Below are 25,171 nucleotides of genomic sequence, written 5' to 3'. Positions count from 1 at the left end.
AAAACCCAGCTGGAAGTTCTGTGATGCTCCCTTCCCTCTCCCTCCTCACTGAGAACCCTGAAGATGAGAGCAGGGAGCAGAACTAGGGAGAGTGTTGGTTCAGCAGCCTCCTCAGAGGCTGCTGGAGTGCCCTCACCTGCTGGCCAGGGCCAATGAAGGCAGGCTCAATCTGTTGCCCTGTGAGGTCAGGCCAACTCTCAGGATCTCAATTGCGCTGTTAGACAGGAAGGTGTGACACAATTGAATATATACAAACACACAAATCAATTAGGTGCACACACATACTACCAACTCAGGCACATACATATCCAAACTAGCCTAGGCACAAGTATACCTATCACCAATTCAAGCTATACACTATACACCCCAAAAGTTAGACAAAAATCAATTGTCCTTACCTGCACACTCAATACACATACACAGATCACTAATTCATATATCATGCACACAATGACATATATACACACACACACTCACCAGTACACATACATACAACCCACATACACATTCCTAACTGGGATGGTACGGTATATATGTAATGCTTGGGGTACCTGGGATACTTGGGGGAAAGTTAAGGTGAGAGAGAGAGAAAGAGTTAATGTGTAGGCAGTGAAAATTGCCAGAACCAGGATTAGAACCGGTGGACTAGAGAGAAGCTGGCTGAGGAACTGAGGCTTGAGTTTAATTAAGATCAAGTGGCCCCAGGGTTACTCGAGCTCACTGGTGCAAGGGGAAGAAAAAAAAAAGCCTGGTGGCAAGGAGGAGACAGCCAGGAAAGAAACTGAGGCAGAAACCTGGTTGTTCAGAGGAAAAGGAAAAGGTAGTGGGGATAAAACAGTGGCAAAGAAACAGGGGGTTTGGCAGTAGAGAGGAGCTCTGCACAGCTGTTGGAGGTGGCAGTGAGCCAGAAGCAGGACAGGGAGAAATGAGACAGAAATTAGAGGGGTGAGGAGCAGAGGTTGGAGCAGGGCCAAACCATAGTAAAGCAAAACCCAACTTAGGGGTCCAAATAACAGTTTTATTAAACAGATAACACACTGCACAGCCCCTTGAAGTTACTGGTTCACACACACACACACACACACACACACAAGCACTCACAATGGCAGCAGGAGAAAGAGACTCAGTGGAAGGGCTGGACTCCAGGTAGGGAAGAGAAACAGAGTCTAAGTCCTTGGTTGAAGAGGGGGTGGAGGTGATAGCTACCTATCCAGGATGGAAAGGGGTCCTTGTCCAGTAGGTATTGTCGAGAGGAAGGTCGCCGACAGGGCCTCTGGGTGGATAGGTGGTGTGGCATGGTGCTGGCCCAGATGGAGAGGGCGTCCCAAGGAGTCAGTCTTCACTACCCCTTTTATGGGGCAGACTACCTCTGATCTCCTATGGGGAAGGCCTGTCCAGGCAAGGTCAGTTCTGTTCCAGAGGGCTCCAGGCGTTCTTACTGAGCATGTGCAGCCTTGACACAATAGTGAGTTGCCTCATCTTTTGTTTCTTGAATGCTGAGGGTAGTTCCAAGGGCTGGGTCATTGGTCCAAGTATTGGTGTTGATGGTTCGGTCATTCAGAGAGAGCTATTTTTAGACCTACTGCCATTGTCTCTCAAGCACCCTCATTCATCCCTATTCATTCAGGAACCAAGTTACATAGGAGGGGTAGGTGTGAGTCATGGGTTACACAACCGGGCATGGGGATAAGATGGAGGCTTGACATTACAATATGGAAAATTGACATGGCTTATGCTAACTTACATATATAGACTTAAAACAGTAATTACACACTATATAAGCAGTAAAAAAAAAAAAAAATCAATACAAAACATAATAATTATCACTTATAAAACAGTGGATATCTATATCAAAATAGCAGGGCACTTATATGCAAGGAGGGGAGAGAAAAATAAAACTTACTACCTAAAATAAAACGTAAAAGGTTATCCTACATCTTAGCTTACTTATATTTATCTAAGGAATACAGAGGGAGAGAAAAAGTCAGAAATGGTTGGGGAAGGGGAGGGAATGCATTTTTAAATAAATTATAAAAAGAAAAACTGGGGGTTTTGCTACAAATCCTCCCCTCCCCAACAGGTGAACATCTGTTGGGTTGGGTTGGGATGGGGGCGGGGTGGGCCCCCTAACTCATGGTGCTTTGTGTAATGCACAATGTCTGTAGGCACTCTCAGTGATAAGCTGGAGTGAGAACCTAGAGAGGAACCAGACAAAGGGCCTTACTGACAAATACAAGGCTGGCATCCACAGTGCCAAGAAGGACGTAGAGAAGGCTTGGGAAGAACAGAGGCTGTAAATGAATACACAAGACACAAACAGACTCAAGCTGTTGGTTTCAGGACCTGAGAAAAATTGGCTATCTATGTGTTCTGCCCTTTTGGATTTGAGGGTTCCTCTGGCTGCAATGACAATTGTGTTTTTAGCTTCCACTACTACTGCCCATGTTCACTCACTCATGGCCATCTCAAAATTCTCATCTGAGACTGAAACTTTCCATTGTTTTCACAAGCCCCAGGAGTGACTTATTTATTTCTCAATATGAGAGGGAAAAAATCATTCAGCCAATTAAATTATGGAAGAGCTGGGATTGAGGAAACACAATTTTTCATCTTTGTGCAAAAATATTTTAAGAGTGTTCTGTGTATTACCATCACACACACACTGACAAGGCCTTATCATGGCTACAACCTATAACAAAGCGCTTTGACTGATGATTAGAGGTGCACTGATATATCAGTTGCATATCAGATTGGCACCAATAACAGGAAAATTAACATTACTGGCTATTGCCCTTTTTTGGATGGTGTAGCTGATAATGTCAACAATAAATACCATATGCCTTCTGGCCGCAGCCCCTGGATGCTGTGTGTTGGGCAGGCAGGGGGCACACAGCTGGCGTGGGGATCCCAAGCTAAAGGCAGAAGAGTGGAGTGCCCCAAACCCACAGTGGACAGCCTGCATCCACTTTTACCCCACTCCACTCTGGTTAAAAGCATCCCCACACTTAAAAATGGTGGCAGCAACACTTGAACGAAAGCTCATTGGCTGCTGCTGCTATTTTTAAGTGCCAGGATGCTGATCCCCTGAATGAACCACCCACAGGTCTGTCACACTCCCCACCCTGGCCCCAGGCCCCATTTGCTGCCCTAGCTGGGCAGGGCCCCCAGCCTCAGCCCCTGCCTCCCTCCCTCCCTCAACATGGGGGCCTCAATCTGGCCCCGTCATGCCTCTTTCCTCCCTCATGCTCCTTCCTCTCCACAAACTTACCTGCAGCTCCCTAGCTGCTCTCCACACTGTCTGGCTGCTTCCTATAAATCAGTTATCAGATCAGTATTGGTCAATATGGCTGCTTAATAATTGGGTACCAGTATTGGCCAAGAAAATCTTTATCAGTGCACTCCTACTAATGATTTAAGTAATAGCTGACCAGCAGCTAGCAAACTTGGGACTGGAGGAGGGTGGGGCTTCTATGTGATGCTGAGTACCTTTGGTTAACTTGGAACCAAAATGATTTCAAGTAGGCTTAGCACTTTGATGACTGGGCCCTCAAGTTGAAACCAAGGAGAATTCTCTTTTAATGTTATAAATGATTAAAAAAGAATTACATGGCATCCTGAAGTAGGTATCTGCTTAAAGTTTTGATAGCTTCATGCAACATCCGATAGGATATACCAAGTGGGCAGGTGGAATTGCTCCTACTGCAAAGTTATATGAAAGAGACACAAGAAGACACAGGAGACTTTAAAAGGGGCTCTGTAACTTAGCAGAGCAGAATTTGGCTCACTTTGTACATATTTACGTCCCTATTAAAGACTAATGGGAAATCAAAGCTATTATGTATATGCAGTGGGGCAAATGAAGTTACTAGGAAGTTTATTTGTCCATTTCCTAGCCTTAACACATTTAAAAGTATACCTTTACTGCTACATTAATGTCTTCTCTTGCATTTAAGCTTTGCTTCAATGATAGGAAAAGAACAAATCATTGTACAAATAAAAAACAAAATGAAAGCACTGGCTTGGAGGTCAGCTGGAAAGTTTCTCTGCTACTATGCAGGACTGATTCCCAATGACAGCATGCGAGTCCCATGGCAGTGAAGGCTAGGAACAAGTTAAGAGGTGGTTGTGGCTCTTGCAAGGAAAAACAGATTCTGTCATACAACTACCATTTCTGACAATCATGAGTGCTTCTCCCAAATGGATGGTACATGGAACACAGACTAACATGCTGACAGAAAGATTTGCAGAACTTGGAAAAGGGAGTCAGGAGCACCCCCTTTCTGATTATCAGTACTATATTAAGAATAATTATCAGTACCACATTAGGAAACACTGATAAAAACATACTACACATTAGGGCTGTGTGAAGCTTCAGTCCGTGATTCAATTTGGCAGCGATTCAGCCCAATTTGGAGTCCAAATGGAATCAGAAGGCCCTTTAATCTCTCCAAATTGAATCAGGACCCTCAGAATCAATTTGGAGAGATTCTGAAAGATTTAGAAATTCAGACATAGATACAGCTTTAAATGTTTTTTCTACATACTTCTAGGTAGCAGGCAGCTCATGAGTGCTGTGATGCTGGGGTGCATGAAGCATCCTACAGGAGCACAGGAGGCTCCCCAGCATGCTCAGCAGCAGACCTGGAAGTGGACCAGAAGCACTTCTGGGTCCACAGGGGAGTGTGCTGGGGGGTTCCCCCACACCTCCCCGGCTTGGCGACTGGTGCCTCCTGGGTCTGGGGGGAGGCACCTGGGGGCCAACTGCTGAGCCAGGGGTAAGTGGGGAGCCCCCCAGCATGCTCCCCAGTGGACCCAGAAGTGGACCAGAACTACTTCCAGTCCATTTCCGGGTTTGCCACCAAGTACCTGGAGAGCTCCCCCCCACACTCCTGTGGGATGCTTCACAAGCTGCGCTGGTCCTTGAGGTATGTAGAAAAAAGATTTAAAGCTGTGTCTATGTCTGAATCGCTGATTCTCCGAAGCAGCATCGAATCTTCAGATTTGGATTTGGCCAAATTGAATCAGGGACAGTGATCTGAATCACTGGCCCTGATTCAGGTCGAATCCGAATCCAAATTGAATAGGGCTCACTTTGCACACCCCTACTACACATCTGATTAAAATACAATAAAAGTTCCAGTTTGCATTTGTGATGCGGGAACACTGGTGATACATTACCTTTTAAAAATATGCTATCCAGGTGACATTATAATGTTTTTTAAATATTATCACTGCAAGATTTTACTTCATAAGTTTTTTCATTGCATTTAAATATGAGCGTTTAATAATCCTGCGTTCAATAGGTTTATGTTGATATATACATATCCAGCAGCAATGCCCTAAATCTGAAAGTTTCTCCAGCAGTGCATAGTCAGTGACAGATTACTGATCAATATTTCTCAGATTAGTAGTACAAAACCAATATCCTATCATTAATTAGGCAACATTATAAATAAATGTAATGAGAAGCAGCCATTGAAACCCACCGGCTATACAGCAAGGGACTGGAAAATAATACATAAAAGGTATGACCAAGTACATAACAAAAAAAGACAACTATGTGGTATGACCACAATATAATATCTAGGAGAAATAAAAATAAGACAGTAATAAAACTGTTCATACAGTGTATTTTTAAACATAAAGATAACAACAATATAGTTTCACAGTGTTCTTTCCATAGAATACATTTAAAAACTTGGAATAAAATCTGTTTAAGGGATGCTGCCAACCCCTTTGAGAACCAAAATTATTTTTAGTTATATTTCCACTGAAGTCAATAACAGAATTCAGATGGGATTAAGATCTAGTTCTAAACTATGGAAACATGGACCATGCTGCTCTCACAGAAGTGTTCAACATTATGTAGGAATTACCAACAACTATGTAAAAACAGGGAAATTCATTGCAATCTTCCCCCCTTTTTCTCCTTTTGATACCTATTCTTGAAGAGTCCTTTTTATGAGACTATTTTCCTTTAATACCCAAATTTATTTATTTTTCCTACAGACCGGGCCTGTGTAAACGTGCCTATTAATGTGCTTTAATAAACTCCAGCCAGGTGTGTGTCTGCACATGCGCCCAGGATTGCAGCATGTTGAGTCAGGGCAGAGCAGTCTTGGCTGGTAGGGTGCCGGGGGGCTCAGCCTGCCAGCCTGGGGCTGCTCTCCCCTGGCTCCATGTGCTGCAGAGGGGCTGGCTGGACCACAAGTATGCTTCAATACAGGCCTAGCCAGCAGGCAGCCTTCCCACTGAAGCATCCTTATGCCCCAGCCAGCCAGGGCAGCATCTACACGTGTGCTGCTGCCAAGTTTTTTACTCCGCAATAGGATAGTACTTGTATAAAAAGTGTAGCATTTTTAGTAAACTAGTTTACTTCGCAGCAGGACAGTATTTGTATTTACAGCAGGATATTATCCTGCTACAGCGTAAACTAGTTTACTCCAGCCTAATACAGGCATATATGTAGATGTGAGACATTTATTGCACAGGTAATTAGTTAAATACGCAGTAAACGTCTTGTGTAGATTCTCCCACTATGCATTACTTCCCTTTTAATTACTCTAAATGGTTAAACTAAAAATGCTACATAAAAATGAAATGACTGATACTAGATATTATCATAAGGAATGCATACTAGATTACTATAAATAAAATTATTGTTGGTTAATATCATTACTTTTAAGTCATGTGATGCTCTTTGCAAACATAAATCTAGAACAAGCCAGATTTTCCTTTATTTGGGTAAATTCTTTTTGATGTTTAAAGCACGGGATCAAATCAGACTATTAGACTAGGAACAAGTGTTACATTTGCCTGGGACAAGTTCAGCCTATGCTTTTCCTGAATAGAAAAGTCCTGGGCTTGGCACGTACACACATCACGCTTCCAATCAGGTTTTAGTGAGTAACTGAATGCACTGCTATTTTTCTGCCATTGATTCAATTATGCAATCCTGGGAGCACTGTTCAGATGTACTTTGCAACAGCCTAGCACACACTACAGTTAGCACTTCTTATCCCATGAATCTCTTTAGGATTTGTTCTGGAACACTGCACATGGATGCCTGGACAACAGTACTTTGTCCTGGGATAAAATGGTTTCTCAGAGGACAAAATAGTTTTTCCTGGGACAAATGTAGCCTCTGTAGCCTTAGGACTCATCTAGATAAGGCATAAAAGGATGTTTTTGTTTTGTTTTTTTATTAGTTAAATCACTTGGAGTAGCTGACTAGTCTGAAATCTTACTTAACACTAGCATAGATATTGTTCAACACCTTTTGTTTATTTCTTGTTCCCTGCAGGTAAGAATCTGACTTTCTGAAGCAACACCGGGATTAAATGAAGTAACATCCCTTGAAATGACAAATGTTTCAGAAGTGTAATACCTGCCCTAGCATAGCCAATTCTCACAATTTTATTACAAGTCTTTTGATGTATACTTTTTTGAAGCCTCAGGCCTTTTCTATACAAGTCTGATTCTGCCATCAGAAGGGCAGCAGACAACAGGGAACCACCAAGAGTGTGCTTGCACCTGCATGGCTCCACTTCATCAGCTGTGTTGGCAGGGCACAAAGAGCACCCTAGGAAGGGTAGATGATGAAGGGGTAGCAGCTACCAGGGAATGTATGAATGCATCTACATGCACTTTCTGCTGGTTGCCAGGTGGCAGTGGAAGCCTTCTTCCATTCAGAGAACTGGTGCTGTTCAGTGGTCAGGAAGAAGGGCTTCTTTCCACCACAGGGAAGCCTTGAGTGTTGATGCATATAGTTTTGTTGGCAAAACTATGTAATATAGATCAGGTTCAGATGCTGGAATCAAGAGATTACATTCAGTCTTCATTTTACCATGATCAACCTCATCCTCTTCTCAGAAAAAAAAACAATAATTGGACATCCATTCATCTCTTCATTTCAGCATATTAGATATTAGGAGTTTATTTGCTACGCAGCTGTGATTTATGACTCTCTCACTGATGTTAGTAAATACTAAGGCTGTGCAAAGCTTCAGTAGCCGATTCAATTCAGAGGAGACTCAGCCCAACTTGGTTGCCAAATTTCCAAATCTGAATCAAATTGGGAGACCAATTAAAAACTCTGAATCAAATCGGAAGATATTCAGCCCAGTTTGGAGATTTGGCCATAGACTAAACAGGCAGCAGTCCTCAAGGACACTGGACACAGTTGTCTCCAGCTGATAAGTCTGTTGTGGTGAGCGCACCACCGGTCTGGGAGGGCATGGGAGTGGGAGTGTGCCCCCAGATCCAGGCAGGGCAGGCTGGGCCAGGCTGCACTCCAGGACACTAGCCCCAGCACCTGTCACCAGACAGGGTGGGTGAAGCCAGGGCTCTGCTGTTGGAGGCTAGCCCCAACCGCAGCCCAGAGTATAGCCCTGGCTCCGCCCGCCCCACAAAACACAGTGGAGTGGGGGCTATGGAGGAGGCTGCAGGCACCCTAAGATTCCCCATAGCCCCTGCCACCGAGACAGACCTGATCCAGGTGCATGTGCCCACCCCCATGTCCTGCTGCTGCTTGCCCAGCCAGGGAAAAACCGTGGTTTGTCTAGGAGGCGAGGGGAGGCTGAGCAAGTGGCAGGAGGGCACAGACCCTGATCCCAGCACCTTCTGCCACCCATCCAGAGCGCAGTTTGGCCAGTCCGCCTGTGCAGATCTGGGGGCACACACTCCCATGTCCTCCTGGACCGGTGGTGGCAGGCAGTGGTGGGAGCCCCCCTCCCTGAGTCCTGCGCTCAGGGCAATCCCTGGGGAGGACAACACTGGCCCCATGCTTTGTGGGGCCCTATGGACAGTCCTATACAGGCCCTGCCGCAGCTACCATGCACTACTGTTGCCAAGAGCTGCCTGCTCTCCCACCACCACATGCTGCTGATTCCAGTTGCTTGCCACCCTCCCCACCCCCCACCAGGCCCCGCACAGGCTGGTATACCCCAAGCCCCACACAGCCCTAGGGACAGCTCTGCCCACACATGCCCCCCTGCCCCAGCTGGGCAGCTTGTCCCAGCCCCAATCCCTCCTTCACTGTGGGGGTGTTGATCTGCCCCATCCCCACACCCCTTCCCTCCCCTTTCTGCCCACCACAACAGACTTACCAGCTAGAGGCAGCTGTGTCCAGAGTCCTTAAGGACTGCTGCCTGTTTAGTCCACAGCCAAATTTCCGAATCAGCACCAAATTAATCCGGACAGTGATTCAAATCACCGAATCGAATCACTGTCCCTCTGAATCAGCTGAATCTGAATCCAAAGCAAATAGTTGCCACTTCGCACAGACCTAGTAAATACCACCGCTTCTGAATAAGCTTTAAGCAATGGAAAAATGGATGAGATCTATGATAGACAGGATACAGTGTAGTAGGGAATCCCTACACATAAGGTGGTTCGGAAGTTAGCTGCTATGCAGTTCACTACACTGACCCTAAAGATTTTGACAAAATTGGCCAGAAATATAATGGAAATAAAAGTTAAACCCTGTCAAATCTAAAAGGGATCCTCAAAACTGTGATAAAAACCATTCTGTATATTTGTATCACTGACATTTATCACCATACAGAAGCAAAGCATGTTCTCATTCACTGAATAGCCATTGAAGCCATACAAATAGTGCATGCAAGTCTGAAGGGAAAATTGATCTTTATAGTTTTAGCATTTCAAACATGAACTCCAGAATCACAGATAAAAATATTTAGCACATGCCACACAGCTTCCAGAAATAATTTACAATTACAGTTAAATGACATAACAAAGTGGGGGGGGGACTTGCAGTTAAATAAGTAACATGAGGGCTATAAATATCACAATAATATAAAGAGGTTAAGAGCAAATCAATACTCTTTATAGAACTCATTCCCAGGCTAGCAACTACTGGAAATAGGGTTACAAGACAGATGAGAGCTTTTATATAGGCCTGATTTTCAGAGTGTGGAAATACACTTCCTGAAAAGTGCCAAATGCCCCTGAAGTTAGCAGCTCAAAAACTGAGGTACCCAAAAAGGCTAGTCATCGTTAAAAAATTAAACCTTAGTAAATGATATAATAATGGCCTGCACAATAAATACAAATCACTATAAATGAGAGATATCACAAACAAAGCAGGGACAGTGGCAGAAAAGAAACAATTTTTTAAAGGCTGTGGTCACAGAATACATAAAAAGTACATCTTTGTGTCATGACCATGTCATCCCTCCAAAAAGGTACTTGATTCTAAAGGCTACTTAAAGATATTTGAGAGCAGCCAGAATAAGTGCTGCATGCAGAGTATCCAGCATACATTGGTGGTGTGGGGTGGTGTGGTGTGGTGTGGTATGGTGGGGATGTGGGGGTCTGTGGGCCCAGTCTGGCCCTGCCACTATGTCACTCATCTGGCCTGTGGGGCCAAATGAGTTTGACATCCCTGCATTAAATGAAACAGCATTAAACTACTACTTAAGTGACACACAGAGAGCATGTCTACACATGCAATTAATGTGCCTGAATTTTATGTGCAGAAAATTCAGGCTCATTAAAGCACCCCCTGGTGAATGTCTACATGTACACCCCTCCCCCCACATAGAAAGTAAATTGAGCCTGACAGGAGCAGCCCACTACAGGCTGCCCACTACAGGGCTGCTCCTGCCCTGCTCTGCCCCCCTGCAACAGCCAGGGAGAGCTCCAGGCTCCACTGGGTGCCAGCCTTGGGCTGGCAGGGGACATGGGGGTTTAGCCCTGAGCTCTGGAGGGCAGAGCAGGGCTCAGCAGGCAGCTCCATCCCAGCCATGGGGAGACTGGGCTGGCCCTGGGCTGTGGAGGCTGGGATGGAGCTGCCATCCTGCAGGAGAGCCTGGGCAGCTCCATTCCCCTGCCCAGAGCCAAGCACTAGAAAACGGCACATTAGACTAACATACTGCACAGTTATTGCTGTGCATGTGTAAATGGTGCTGCTTTACTGAGCATTAGTCTAATACGCAGTAAAGTGTCTTGTGTAGACATAACTAGTGGGTCACAGATCACAGGGGTTATAATTCTAAAGTTGAGTGTAATTTTTTTTCATTCTAAAGGCAATGTATTTTTTTTAAGCAATAAATAATTGAAAAAGAATCAGCCACAATGGGTGGTTTCTTTTTTCTGTTGCGTGAAATAAAGATCCAGCATAAATTGCAGCATTCTCTAAAAAGCGTATATACACTGTCGGTCTTTTTTGTCAGTCATTTAGTTCTTTAAAGCATAGGTATCACCACCTCACTGCTCTTCCTGAGAGAACTAGATTCTGATGCCTAACTGTTTACTCATATTTTCATGAGGGAGTGGGTCACAGAGTTGTGGAGGCATTTTCTTGGAGCGTAAATTGTTTTATTAATGTTGACACTTCATGGAAATAACTTATTCGTGTATGTTCTAAAAGCACCTAGGAGCACCAACACAAACTTATGCTGTATTGTTTTAGCTGCTGCACAAACACAGCAACAAACAGTCCATGCCTGAAAGGTCTATAATCTGAAGTCTCCAGTCTGCAAGCACTATACACTTTTGAAACCACAATGAGTTCAGAGTTCAGCCTGAATGGCTCCTTGAACCCACAAAGAATCAAATGCAGAATCTAAACATGTGAGATAAGCCAAGATTAGCAAAAAGTTAATTATAAATGCACGTAGGGATTTTTAACAGAAGTTCCATAACAAGTGCTTAAATATATGGTAAATTTATATCTCCTTTTAAAGTATTGCCTAATTTTCCAGTCAGCAATGTAGGGGCGTGTGTAGACAAAACAGGGGCCCTAAATTGAAGCGGTGGGTTTTAAAAACCACTGCTTCAATTTAGGGCTGATTAAACCCCTGTGTTGTGTATACATCCCATTGACTTACCTGCTTTGCCAGTGAGGAAGGGAGGGTGAGCTGCTAGCAGGCAGAGTGGAGCGGTCCCCAGGGCTGTGGTGTTTCCCTCTGTGGCCATGGTGGCCCCCCCCAGGCACCACCCACCTGCAGGCACCTGACTTGGGCAGTCCCAGGGGGCAACGTGGCTGTGGAGGGAAGCATCAGGCCGCCGCACAGCTCAGGCAGGGAGATTCCTGGGGGGAGAAGGGGTGGGGTGGGAAATCAGGCTCACCGCTTTTCTTGGGCACAGCCTGTTTTCCCGGGCTGCTGCCAGGCTGCCTACAGGGCTTCCTGCAGAGCTGTGGAGCTGCACAGATCCCAGTGCTTCGGTCCACAGCTGTAGGGGCAGCAACTGAAACTCCTCAAAGAAGTTATACTTTGTTGAGCTCCAAGTCATTTAAGGCACATTACACTGCCAAATTTCCTACAGCATATGGAATGAATGTGCAATACGCCACTGATGCATACAAACACCGACACTATTAAAGTGATGCAAAAGCATTTAGCCTGCTTTAAAGTGTCGTGCACACACACCTCTCATTTTGTCTACACACAGGCTAAGAAGAAGCTAAATCTGTGCAAATATAGATACTGCAATGTCGGGTCAAATGCAGCAGAAATTCATAGGAAAAGTTATGGGGAAATCTTGTAGAACTTGCAAGACTCCTACCAGAGAAGAATGGGGGGAGACATAGGAATACCAGCAAAATGACATTAGTGTACAACCTTTCCCACAAGTGTCAGCTACTCTCTATCCTGATAAAACACAGCATCCAAGGCTCTTCGGGGGATTTTTTTTTCTTGCAGAAAAGTAGCACCAGCTCCCCAGGAACCTTGAGAGCACTGTAACTGTAGCAATATATTATAAATTCTGTTCACAACAACTTCTTTACCAAAAAGCGAAGCTCAAATGATTTGTGCTGCATGCATACCACCCTCAGAGCCTTGAGATAAAAACAGAGTTGTATAATGTACCCTGTAGACTCTGGGCATAGTTTTATTATTTATAATACTCCAGCCTCAATAAAAAACCCTGCACAGATCTCAGAAGTTAAGATTTTAATATTAATTAAAATTCTTCAGACACGAGAGCAAAACTTGGCAAACTATGGCTGCATGGAAGAGTTGGTTCTATGCTCACTGAACACACCAGAGGCTCCTTATACTCCCCGCACAACCCAGTGTGATACCCTCCCATCCACTCCATTTGAGGGTCTCCCACAGCCCTATGTCTTAGCCCCATGCCAGGGGCACTGTGTCTCCTGTTCTCCTCCCCACATAATGGGCTCTGTGTGACCTCCTTCCACAGCAGAGCTGCCCAGCTGGTAGCTGGCATGCCACATGTGTCCTGCGAGAGGTTACTGGGCACCCCACTAGGTTCTCACCTGACTGCTGCTGCCCACATCCCTCCTGGTGCAGTAGTGGTTGGAATCTCCAGGCTCCTCTCCCTCCCTGACTGCTGCTTTCTGCCTTCACCCCTTTTCTGTCTCCCCAGTGCAGACAACTGAGGTTGAATCCAGGGGTCTGCTAAATAGATGCGTAGAGCTCCATGTGTCCCTCATCTCCCCTTCTGGTTTTCCAGGTTACATCAAAAATCACTACAGTGCTGCTCACTGACACCTAGGATATCCACTGACATTTTGGATGTGACGTTCATGTTATCTCCCAACAGAAATGCTATCAAATCAAGTGTCAGGCCTGATTTCGCTCTACTACTTAGAGAGATATGATAATCAAATGACAGTTATGGGCCACCTATTGAATCCTAAACTGACAGATGTGACCTTGTATAAAAAAAGTTGATCTGACTTCAAGGTTTTTCAATAAGGTACAACAAATGAACATGCAGTATAAAGAAACACATTTGGCTAGCTTAACCTGGCTCCAAGCAATATCAATGGCAACACTCCCACTGACTTCAGGCAAGGAGAGTGACAGCTTTTGTTAACAGGTAATATATATTCTCATTCAGTAAACCTGGGAAAACTCAGTAGATTTTTAGGAGCATGATTAATAATGTAGTAATATATCATCACCAAGTGCAATAAACAGTCATGCTATCTATTAAATATGTCTCTTATCTACATATTCTGCTGTGTAATCAGGTTGATTTCATTCACAGGTGACATCCCCAAATTACTTAAAATACTAAACTTAATTAAGCAAACTGCATGATGTTGTTTGGTGTCACTGCACTACAGAATTAAGATTGCATGTGTATATTAATGATGTGTTTCTACACCATAACAAGTTCAGATTTTTTTTTTAACTTAACTTTATTCTGCAGTTCCTGGATTTGAGATGCTTGATTTGAAGACAACAACAATAACCCTGTATACCTTTTTTCTCCCTAAACTACTGATGCATATGATCAACCTTCATTCAGTTTTCTGTGGCAGTCTGTAGGAGCACATAAAGAAAGAGGGAGGAAAAAATCTTTGTTTATGGTCATTTTGCAATGAGAAAAAGAGAGAGGAAGTTCCTTAATTTTAATTATTCTTGCAATTCCAATATATATTTTCCCTTTAAAATAACTCTCACCTAATTAAAAACTTCAATTTACTAGCAAGTTGTAGAGGGATGAAAATCTCTGCTCCCTCTTTAAGGGAAATGTTATTGCTGGCTAAACTCATTTAATACCTTATAATGGCAGTCTTCCATAGTTCTACCTCCTGTGGTGTTGACTTAGTTGGAATTAGTCTATGTTCCAATCATATAAATAATAATAGATTGTTACCATAAATGCCTTAACAAAAGGTAAGAGGAGTTGTGCCAAATATGCCTGGTTGAACTGAGTCATTGACAATGAAAACAGCCTATGGTTTGGGGCTGGGATTCAGATTTGACAAGGAAAACACAAATATGTTTACCCTGGTGACTAGGGGCTCTAGTCCAGAAGGGGAGAGCAGGGACAATGTCCAAGGGTCCTACTGAGTTCTGGGTCCCCACCTGGAGACTCTGAAGCCTGTGTGACACTACTCTGTGAGACTTCTGGAGAAGCTGAACACGTGGAAGCATACTGATACAGGAATAATTTCACTAGAGGACCCAACTGAGCCAATGGTAGGATTGCTAAACAAGTTTCTTAGCAAGGACTGACCTTTCACAACAATGGCGGAAATAGGATCACAGAAATGAGTTGGGTAGTCATACAGTGGGGTGGGATCTAGTGATGCAGACTTTCACTTGCTGGCTTGAGCCTATAGAAAACAATTAAACCATGTTGCCCTAAATTACTGGGGTACAGGGACTATGGTGGGATTAAAATTTCTGAACCTCATTAAGTCAGACACATGCCTAGGAAGTGTGGTGTTGGCCACACTCCTCATGCACCAGTTGTGTTTCACTTATTTTATTGCATGTAACTATATACTCACCGTAATTACATTTTTAGGGTTTTCTCCTTTTCCCCTAAGGTGTTTTATGATTCCACAGTCCTAAACAGTCTCCTGTATGCTAGCCACTGGGGAGAGCCACCTCCAAAGGCAGGTTTTAATTCAGGTGATCTGAGCCAAAGGGCTATATACATGGGGAAGTTGAGCCATCTCAATTTGTTTTGAAACAGGACTCCCAGATAGGCTAAGCTTGGGCCTGAGAAACCATGTAATCTGGCCCATGGAGCTCCCCAACAGGTGCAGATACTCAGCAGCAGGGGAATGGTGGCAATGGATATTATCACTGCTCCCCTACTGCCAAATTTCCAAACCCGCTGCAGATGGATCAGGCCCTGGACAGTCCTGCCATACACAAAGGGATCAGGCCCCATTCCTGGGTGGCTGTGCTGAGCCAGGACCTGATGCAGCCATGTGGATATAGCCCAGGCAGAAGCTCAATGTAACTATGTGGGGTCAGTCAGGCCAGTGTTCAGCCCCACATGGCTGGACTAGGCTTTGGTTGGGTTGTTTGTGCGTGACCTTATTAGGTACCAGCTGGGTTAGCATTGCACTCTGAATCAGGCCCGCAAACAGGATTTGGCCTGCAGACCAATTTGGCACTGCTCATCCAGTCCATGGGCCAAAAAGGTTGGTTGCTGCTGATTTAAGCAAAAGCCCTTACTGCTGCCATTGGCACTTGACAGAAGGGTTATACTCAAGAGAGTTTAAAATGCTGTGGTCGTGACAGGTTTGTATTCTAAATAAAACAATTTGTCATGCCCTAAAATACATCTTTTTAAACATATCTACTCTAGTAAAATAACAAGAAGATATGGCACCTTCCGCAGTGCTTTCTTTGTCTGTTCAAAGCAATGTTCACATTTAGCCCCTGATCCTGCGCTGAGATTCATTAACATGAAACACTGCATCCAGGAAGAATCCTATAGAGTCAATAAGATTAGCAGATCCTAGGGCAAGATCAGAGTGTAACAAATTCTTACAAATGCACCGTGACACGGGTAAATTGCAGATTATTTTGTTTTGAAGAATGAAAAAAGGAGTTGTGGAAGAGAAGTCAAATGGCTTGCATAAGATCACAAAATCAGCCAATGGAAGAGATTAAATTACAACACACAAACCTCAGCTGTATGCTCACACGGGTGCTCTTGTTTGAATGGGTCTATCTCGGGGGCACTTCTGAAGTCAACAGTGGGATCCAGCTCTTTACCATAATTAAATGTGCCCACATAAACCAACGGCACTACTTGCAGAGAAAAATGCCATTCAACATGACTAAGGATGGGAGAACTGGACCCTTACTGACTTCAGTGTGATCTGGATTGGGCCTTCAGAGGTGCTCATTTAAGGATTTTCAACCATTGCCACGACTATGTTTGTGTGATGGAATAAGACAGAAAAAATACATTTGACTAATCAAACTCTTGGCAATACACCAGCATAATGACGTCTGCATTAATCCTTCTTGTATTTTGTGTATCAGCATCCATTACAATTAATTCATTTTATAATCTTGTGAAGGGGTTCCAAAGCTTTGCCCCTGAAGGGGGATTTAAAGGGGGCAGTCTTGCATGGTGGACCATAAAGGAACCCATAGGCCACACTTTGCAACTCCCTGATCTGTGCAATTTTTCTCCCCAAGGGTTGATCGTTTAAATTAAAGGCATTCAGGTTTGATCCTGCAAACATTTGTAAATGGGAAAAGGAGGGTTTTTTTGGTGCCATGTGTACCCAAATCCAAGACAACTTCAGATTTAAGACTACTGCCCAATTATTTGTTTATTACTATTTGTTCTATTGTTTATTTATTTATTACTATTCATTCATTTATTATTACTAATTCATTTATTTATTATTATTCATTCCATCCAAGAAGAGCACACACCAACTACAGATGCTTCCTCAGCCTGACATAGGAGATTTATACCTGAAAGCTTGCAAATAGGAATTTTTCCAACTATTTGAGTTTGCCTAATAAAAGATATCAAATTTATCCAAAGAACCTTGTCTGCCTAATTATTTATTAATTTGTTATAATTTTCTGTGTACAAAATCCAGTTACTGAAAGGTCACTTAAAAATCATCCCCCCACTGCCACAGCGGGGAAAGCAGTGACATGGAAGCATGTGGTATGTGGGTCAAGCAAACTCCTTGTCACTTGCCACTCCAACTTGTCCTCCTACAGCCTGCCTGCCCCACGGTGCCTGTGCCCCTGCCATGCAACTCCTCCCACAGCCTCTGCCCATTCCTGCAGCCTCTGTTCCCTTCCCCGTGCTGCTTGCCGTCAGGCACAGCTCTGGCTCCGTTGCCTCCTGGGGCAGGGAGCACATGGAAATTCTGGCCCTGGGATGCTGCTGTGTGGCTGGGTAGAGGCCAGAAGGGGCAGGAGGTGGGGGGACAGGCAGCTGCTGCAGCTCTGACTCTGGCCCTGATCCCGGCTCAGATCTAGAGCTGGCGTTGGAGCCCCAGTAGCCACCTTTCCCCTGATGCCCCTGCCTGAGCTCAAATCCAAGATGAGGGGCTTTTGTCCCCCCCATACTGAATGGGGGGGGAAATCCTAGTCTTGGTACAGTAATTAACTACTTTAATCAGGACAACAATGTATACAAGTGCATTTATTATGTCTACCTGTTTGCAGAATTTGAAGTTACAGGAAAAAAAAGGTATGTTGTTTTGCTTTGTGCAGGGAAAAGGTCATGTACAAACAAAATGAGCAAACAAACTCTTATTTTCCTTGCAATATTTGTGGCATATTACTAGTTTGCTAGTAAATGCAATTTTTGTTTTTCCCTCTCATGAGACAACAAAAATAATTTTCTTCATGAATTATGGACCAAGACATTTAAAACTTGTGTTATGGTCACATAAAAGAAAACCTAATTAAGCTAACTGAAGTAAAGAAAGTCTCATTTTTCATATATCATATAGACTATACTTACTCAAATCCACGAGAAGAACTTCCCATCCCCATCAGCCTCATCTTGGATTTGAGTACTAGCCCAGGGGAGGTGGTAGCTCAGCTCCAGCTTTGGTCCCAGGTTCAGGGCTGAAGCTGGAGCTGAGCCACCGCTTCCTGCAGGCCAGGATGGTTTGTTTGGCAGGGGAGGGGGCTCACAGCCAGGAGAATGTGGGGAGGGAGGCTTCCACCCTCTCCAGCTAGTCCCTCCCCACTTACCTTGTGCTCCAGCTCTAGTCCCTCTAGCCCCAACCTGACACTGCTGAGAGCTACTGCTGCTTCTACCTATCTGGGCTAAGCTGGGGCTGCTGCTGTTGCCAACCGTCCCAGAGCCAGAGCAGGTCCATAGCAGAAGGTAAAAGAGGGTGGGGTGGCATAAGAAAGCAGGCAGCAGGGGTCAGGCACAGCAGGGGAAGGGAGTAGGGGGGGCAGACTGTAGGGGGAGAAGGGGAGGCAGGCACACACATGGTAGGCAGGCACCAGGGGGGCATGTGGCAGAGGGCAGGCAGCAGGGCACTGGTGCTTTCCCCACCACTCTAGTGTGGAGGAGGAATTTAAAGATGACCTTCCACTCATTAGATTCTATACATAGAAAATAATAACATATTTATAACTTTCCATGTACAGAGTCTAACTATTGGGGGTGTCTTAAATCTGAGTACATACAGTAAATAAATTAATCTCTCTCTTAATATATAAAACTATAATACATAATAAAATAACACTATATATTATGACTAGATGAAAGCTATATTTTATATAAAATGTAAAATTTAAAACTAATATTTAAGCTACACTTGTTATTGTACCTAGAAAGAAGTGTGGGGCCTTTAGTTCACAGTTCTTTCCTGTTCCTCCCTCTCTCCTCCCTATAACTTTCCATCCCTGTGACATACAGCTCCCTTTGTATAGATGGACAGCCCTTGTCAAAGGGTTTTGAGAAAAGTGCAGCTTACATACAAGTGCCCTTAGAAAGGAAATAATGGATCCCCTTAAACACTGTCCCACTTGCAGATACATGGACTTCAATGGGCCTATTGGCTATTTTCCATCTCTATGTTACTATGATATGATTGAGGGCACCCAAACTTTGAAAGTGCGCACAAACACACATGCAGCATAGTTCTTGTCACTTCTCTTCACTTATCATACCATTAGCAAAAAGGAAGTAATGGTACACAGAATACTTTTTTAAAAACAAAGGAAGAGAGCTGCAAAATGTTTTTTCTATTGATATGCAGGAATGTTAACCTCTAAATGTTTCTGAGTTATGACACATGCATGAGTGTACGCTGACTTGATGCTTTATAAAGAGAATTGGCTATAACTGTAAAATGACTGAGGCATTTTTACTGAGAGCAACAAGGATATGTGAATTTTCTTATACACAGAGCCCTAAATACTTGGTCAGAAAAAATCCTATTCTGGCATAGAGCTGGATTAGAAATATCAGTCAATCTGTTTTCCATATCTAACTCCTAGGATTAAAAGGATCATCTCTACATGTACTAAACTGCCTAATTAAAAATTCTATTTTTATAAACTAATGCATTTGTATCTCAACACAATCACATACTATTCTATAGAGTATATATACAGTTTTGCTCACATGTACAGTATGTGGCTTAACAATTTCATATGTTGTGAAGCTAGTGCAATAGATTTTATAAGGTATGATTTAAAGAAAATCTATCTTCTCACTTGATGGAGACCAGAATTATGATTTTCTTAAAAGATTAAGAAATGTTCTTTCTTTTATCTAGAAAAGTTGTAAAACCATAAATGTTACTGTAAATTTAAACTATAAGTCATTTTATACCTGCAAGTGCCAGTCTAAAGAATTTGTACCTATAGATCGGGGTCTATCCAACTTGAGGAGGTGGCTAGCCAATTTCGTGGGGAGGTCGAGGGGCCAGCTGCCATTTTCATGGGCTGACTGTGCCAGGAATCCCCCTGTCTCTGACTGGCTGAGGGACCCTGGTGGCCCTACTCCTCACCCAATTGACTGCAAAGGCTGTCCATCATACAGACCCACCCCTTGCCACTGACTGGCTGCGAGGGCTCTCAGTGATATAGCCCCAACCCTTACTGCTAACTGGTGGAGATGGGTAAGACCACATGATAGGCAGCTCTCTCAGCCAATCAACGACAAGCGCCAAGGGTGGCTGCTATCTTGGGCTTCCCTGTGTGCCAGTGTCCCCCTTCTCCCTCCTGCCCCCTCTCGTGAGCTTTGTGGCCAAGCCATAGCACTGTGAGGACTGCTGGTTGCCCCTGCGGAGCCAGGGTATTTTATTTTCAGCAAGTTTTCTTTTTCTTTTTTGGTGACTTCATGGACATTGCCCACTGTCATGGGCAATGCCAGGTTTCACATTTTCTGTGAAATCGTGATTTCAGTATGTCCTTACCTATAAATAGCTACAGATAATTTATATAGAATAAATATTTTGTCTGACAGTGAAATACACAAGTTCTTCAATTGGCAATGCCAGATTTTTTTTGGGGGGGGGGATAGTAATATCCACTTGTCATTCCCACACATACTCTTGAATATTCTCTGAGTATAAACCTTTTCAGTCAGTTCTGAATCCCATTGCTGGCACCAGGAAGCTGTAACAGTTGCCTTGCAAGTGGTAAAAGAGGGACCTCCCATCCAGCCATAAAAGTCCATTCTGATGTTCCTGTAACATGGTGCAAACTCCAAAGACATTTTTTGATTGATTGAATGCCCTGGAAGGTAATGAGCAGCAGATCCATCAAAACCACAGCTATCTCATAGCAGTGACAATGGAGGGTGGTAACTCTGTGTGTACTTCAGGGTTCAGAGGTACAATCAGAATGTCCTAGTGCTTGGTATGAATAATGTGTTTGCTTTTACAGCAGCCCTATGAGATTTATAGTAAGCTCACGTGTACACTTTTAAATGCTTACATTTTGTAAATGATATGATAGGAACTAAAATTTCGTTACTTATCAACTTTTACATTTTCTTTTTAAATGGAGAGATTTTTATACTGTTCTCTTGCTTGCATATATGAGCAGACTCAAATATGCAGACTCAAATACCTAATTATCTTAGACTTTTTTTTTAGTTTAGTTTACTGCAAATACATGCTGGCTGTCATTGCTGCCTAGAGTCTGCTTTATTAGTTGACTTATAACAATGGTTCATAAGGCAGGGTTAAATAAATCACTGCAACCAGTAGTCACAGCAGTGATGACACTAGTCAGGAAATAAATAAATAAATCTAAAATGTAAAAGGGGAGCAGTGGTGTCTATTTGCTTAGTGGTAGACATAGACGGTACCAGTACACGAGCACAGAGCCGGCTCTGATGTGCTGTAATTACAATGTGTCGCAGCAGACTCAATTAACTATGTCTGCTGAAGCATAGTAATTACTTTGCTCCAGCAGCCTCCTACATCTCACGTATCAGCATCTGCACACCTCAAAATGGAGGCGGGGGAACTTGAACTAAAATTCATCAAATGAGCTTTAGTTCAAGTGTCCCTGCTACCTTTCTGAAGCACAAAGACAATGACACACGTGATGCTGCAGTGCTTTAATTAAAGTGAATCTTAGAGCCAGTCTAGTTCAAGTGCCACCCCCACCCCTGGAGCACATATAAAAGTGCCCAGAAGGATTTTAATTTAGTGCTCATACTACCAAATAGTTGCCATTAATTGCTAATTGCTCTAACTGGATCTGTTAAAATCAAGCTTGTATGAATTTAGAGCTTTGCCCTCTGCTGGATGAAATGGAGTTCTCAAGAGTTTGGAGCACTCGGTTTTCTAATAGCTGGCAAATTTTCATACTACTAGTTTTGTCCTTTCATGCAAATAGTCCAGGACAGTGCACTGGGAGGAGTGCACCATTCTGTTCACCTAGGTATGATCCACCACCTTTCTGTTCCTAGCTAGAAATCAATTATACGTCAATTTGGCTTTTGCAGAGCTAGTCCTGCCACTGACTAAGGACAGAGGGGGAAAAGTACAGTTGTGAATAACAGCAGTAGCTGTGAACAACAATTTTTTCAGCTCAGCTTTTCTGTATTGTACAATGGAGAATGGCTCTTCTCTCTAAAATCAAAATGGTGGATTTCTGACTCCCAGATACGGGCCAATGACTGAAGCTGAGCCAAATTCTTAATTTCATTTTGTGAAATTGTACAAGTAACCCTGATTCATGAAAAGTCTAAAAATAGAAGCATTTGGGTCCTTATCATCAACAGCAAAGCTATTTTGAAAGGTCTGAACATTGTCATCTTTATTGGTTAAAACCCAAAAGAAAAGTAAAAGCCTCCTCTCTGGAGGAAAGGGGGAACTGTATATTTCAGTAATTTCTTCACAGCTGCAGGCCATACAGATACCTGCTGTAAGGTATAATGTATTATTGTATTGTATTTATTTTGCAAAGTATTTCAATACCTGGTTAACGTGCCACAGAATGACATGCATGTTTTTACCCTTCTAAAGACACCTTCTAAAGGTATGAACAGATGAACAATTTATAATGAGTGCGGGGAAGAGAACTTGCCAAATGTCAGCTGCTCTGCAGTAATTGTTTCCTGTGTCCACTCCTGTACCATGGTAATTGGAAGTCAAATTATGCTAACTTTGCCCTGTTTTATTCTGGGATAAGCTGTCCTTTATTAGCTTTGATCCACTGTAGGCCAGCAGCAGTTTAACCTAGTATTATCAGCCTGTATTGTTGACACTTGATAATACTGTAGATGGGTACTCAAAAAAAATCTCTTACAAATGCATGATGATATAGTAAACTATGTATCATCTTTAAAAGACAATTCCATTACTTTTTTATACTGAGTTACTAAGGAAACTCTCCAGTCTGATTCTCTCCACTTGAAATAAAATATTTTCTTCCTAAACTTAATTATATCTTCCCAATTTTGCCACTGTCCGGAAATGTTGCACAAGGAAATCCCAGTTTGCTACATGTATTACATTTCACCTACTGTGGGTGTTATGTATTCCATTCATTTTCTAATTTGTGGTTTATTTCCAAGTACATCTATACTGAATGCAGTGGAAATGCATTACTAAATACACCTGGAGACATACTTATTTGATTCAGCATTTAGAATGCTCTAATTCTTTTAGTGTACAATGCCAGAAGGATTTCTTCCTACAATATACATACTATCATTCTTACCACCTTCAAACAAAGAATGCTGTGATGTGTATGCATTACAAAGGACATGCTTTTGTGTTATTTTGTAGGAGTATTAGAAATCCTGTTGCATTCAGAGCTCTGGGGAACTGAAACAGTGAACACTGTGCAATAAGTGCAGAAAAATCCCAAGTGGATCCAAGTGTAGTCATCAAGTGGTTGCATACATTTCCTCAGTAAGTACAGCACTGCAAATTACACACAGAACAAACCACAAATTTTCCCCTAAGCAAAGCAGTCAGTGTAAAGCCTTTATGATCATAAACTGCAGAATTTAATGCACAATGGACAGGTCCCCATAAAATGGAAGAACATAATGACCTGGTTACATATAAAGCAGTTTGCAAAATCTGTACTTTCTTGATGACTGTGTTGTTCTTTAGATTTAGCAGCAAAGAAAAACATGAAGTTAATAACAAACAAGTCACAAAAATCTACACTTCTTTCACACTCCATCCCTCTACAAATCAACTGCAATTTAGGATAATCCAAACTGTGCAGAAAGGTGTACTTGGCAACAGTAGGGTATGCATGCTTGTTATCTCACAGATTCTGTTACTTTGTTGATGACAATGGTATTTCTAAGTTTCACATCAAGTATATATTATGACTTTTGTGATGACTGATTTTGTGTGTTTTGATGACTCTGAATCCAGTCAAGGTTAAAACTTGATCATTTCAGAAAATGTGAGTGGCTGATGTGGTCTGTACTGTATTTTTAAATATGAATGTGAGCAACTGCAATTTTACAGTTGCCCCTGCTCCTAGGACCAACCACCTTATCATCTTGCAATGGTTACCATGGCTTGGTTGAATAAAATGTACTGGGCATGTTATAAAATAAAACAACTGGATAGTTACTTAACATGTTTTAAGAACAAGGCTACTTCAAATGGAAGCTTGTCACTTCAGTTGTAAAAGGATCTCAGATTGCTTGAGCTGCATTACACTGGGGGCAGCTGCAACTAGCTCTGAGCTATAGCACATTCCATTATGAATGGTAGTGAATTTATAATGGAATGGTATGGATGGTTTTTATAATCAGAAAAACACACTGACCTTAACACTACACAGGTGGAGCAGCATAATGACCCGCCAATTGTAAGCGCATCAATTCCTGGGGAAAAGTTCAATGAGGTTAACTCAGCATGTATCCCAAAACCAACATCAATGACACAGAAAACATAATGCTCTGTTTTATACACACATATATTTTTCCCTATGCCAACATTCATTTACTTAAATATTTGGAACTCAGTAATTTTTATACATGTTAACAGCACACTGTTTTCTATCAATGGATGTTATTGTGCTACAGCATACTTGGATGCTGCTATAGTGAAATATGCTTTCCTTCCAAAAATATTGTAATTGGTAATAATGAATTTTACAGGCAGCATCATATTCTGATTAGTTCAGGAAGGAAATAAAACATAACAACCAGTCAAGATATGATTAACATGGACTAGTTCTGGCTTTTCAGAATTGCAGTAAGATGATACTTGGATTGAATGAGATTAGATGGATGTCAGTAAATGAACATCTTCTCAGACACTTCAACTACAAATAAATTAACATCAGTGTACTGTACTTGATTTGACCTGGAGCATATAATTTATATGGCACAAAAATCATAACTGTGTTCCAGCTATACTTAGTCTGCTATTGGGCTAAGAATATCGATAAAGAACCTGTATTACTCCAACTAACTATAACAAGCTTTTCATTCAAATGTTAGGAAAACCAGAGAGAGATGATCATGATGAAGTATTGAA

The 25,171-nt window shown here is 42.8% G+C and overlaps 1 protein-coding gene across 1 annotated transcript in view; it reads right to left on the bottom strand.

Annotated features, from left to right (window-relative positions):
- Positions 1–24,521, bottom strand: part of HECW1 (HECT, C2 and WW domain containing E3 ubiquitin protein ligase 1) — a 298,561-nt gene extending 274,040 nt beyond the window's left edge. Inside the window, exon 1 of the mRNA XM_019539214.1 lies at positions 24,456–24,521. Coding sequence (XP_019394759.1) covers positions 24,456–24,482 — 27 coding nt within the window. The 5' untranslated portion in view covers positions 24,483–24,521. The remainder of the gene's footprint in view (positions 1–24,455) is intronic.
- Between the last annotated feature and the right edge of the window lie 650 nt (positions 24,522–25,171).

Source organism: Crocodylus porosus, unplaced genomic scaffold (genome assembly GCF_001723895.1).
Source record: "Crocodylus porosus isolate Cpor-Errol unplaced genomic scaffold, CroPor_comp1, whole genome shotgun sequence".
Taxonomy (NCBI): domain Eukaryota; kingdom Metazoa; phylum Chordata; order Crocodylia; family Crocodylidae; genus Crocodylus; species Crocodylus porosus.
The sequence above is the reverse complement of the archived record's forward strand: the minus strand, read 5'-3'. Positions and strand labels throughout refer to the sequence as shown.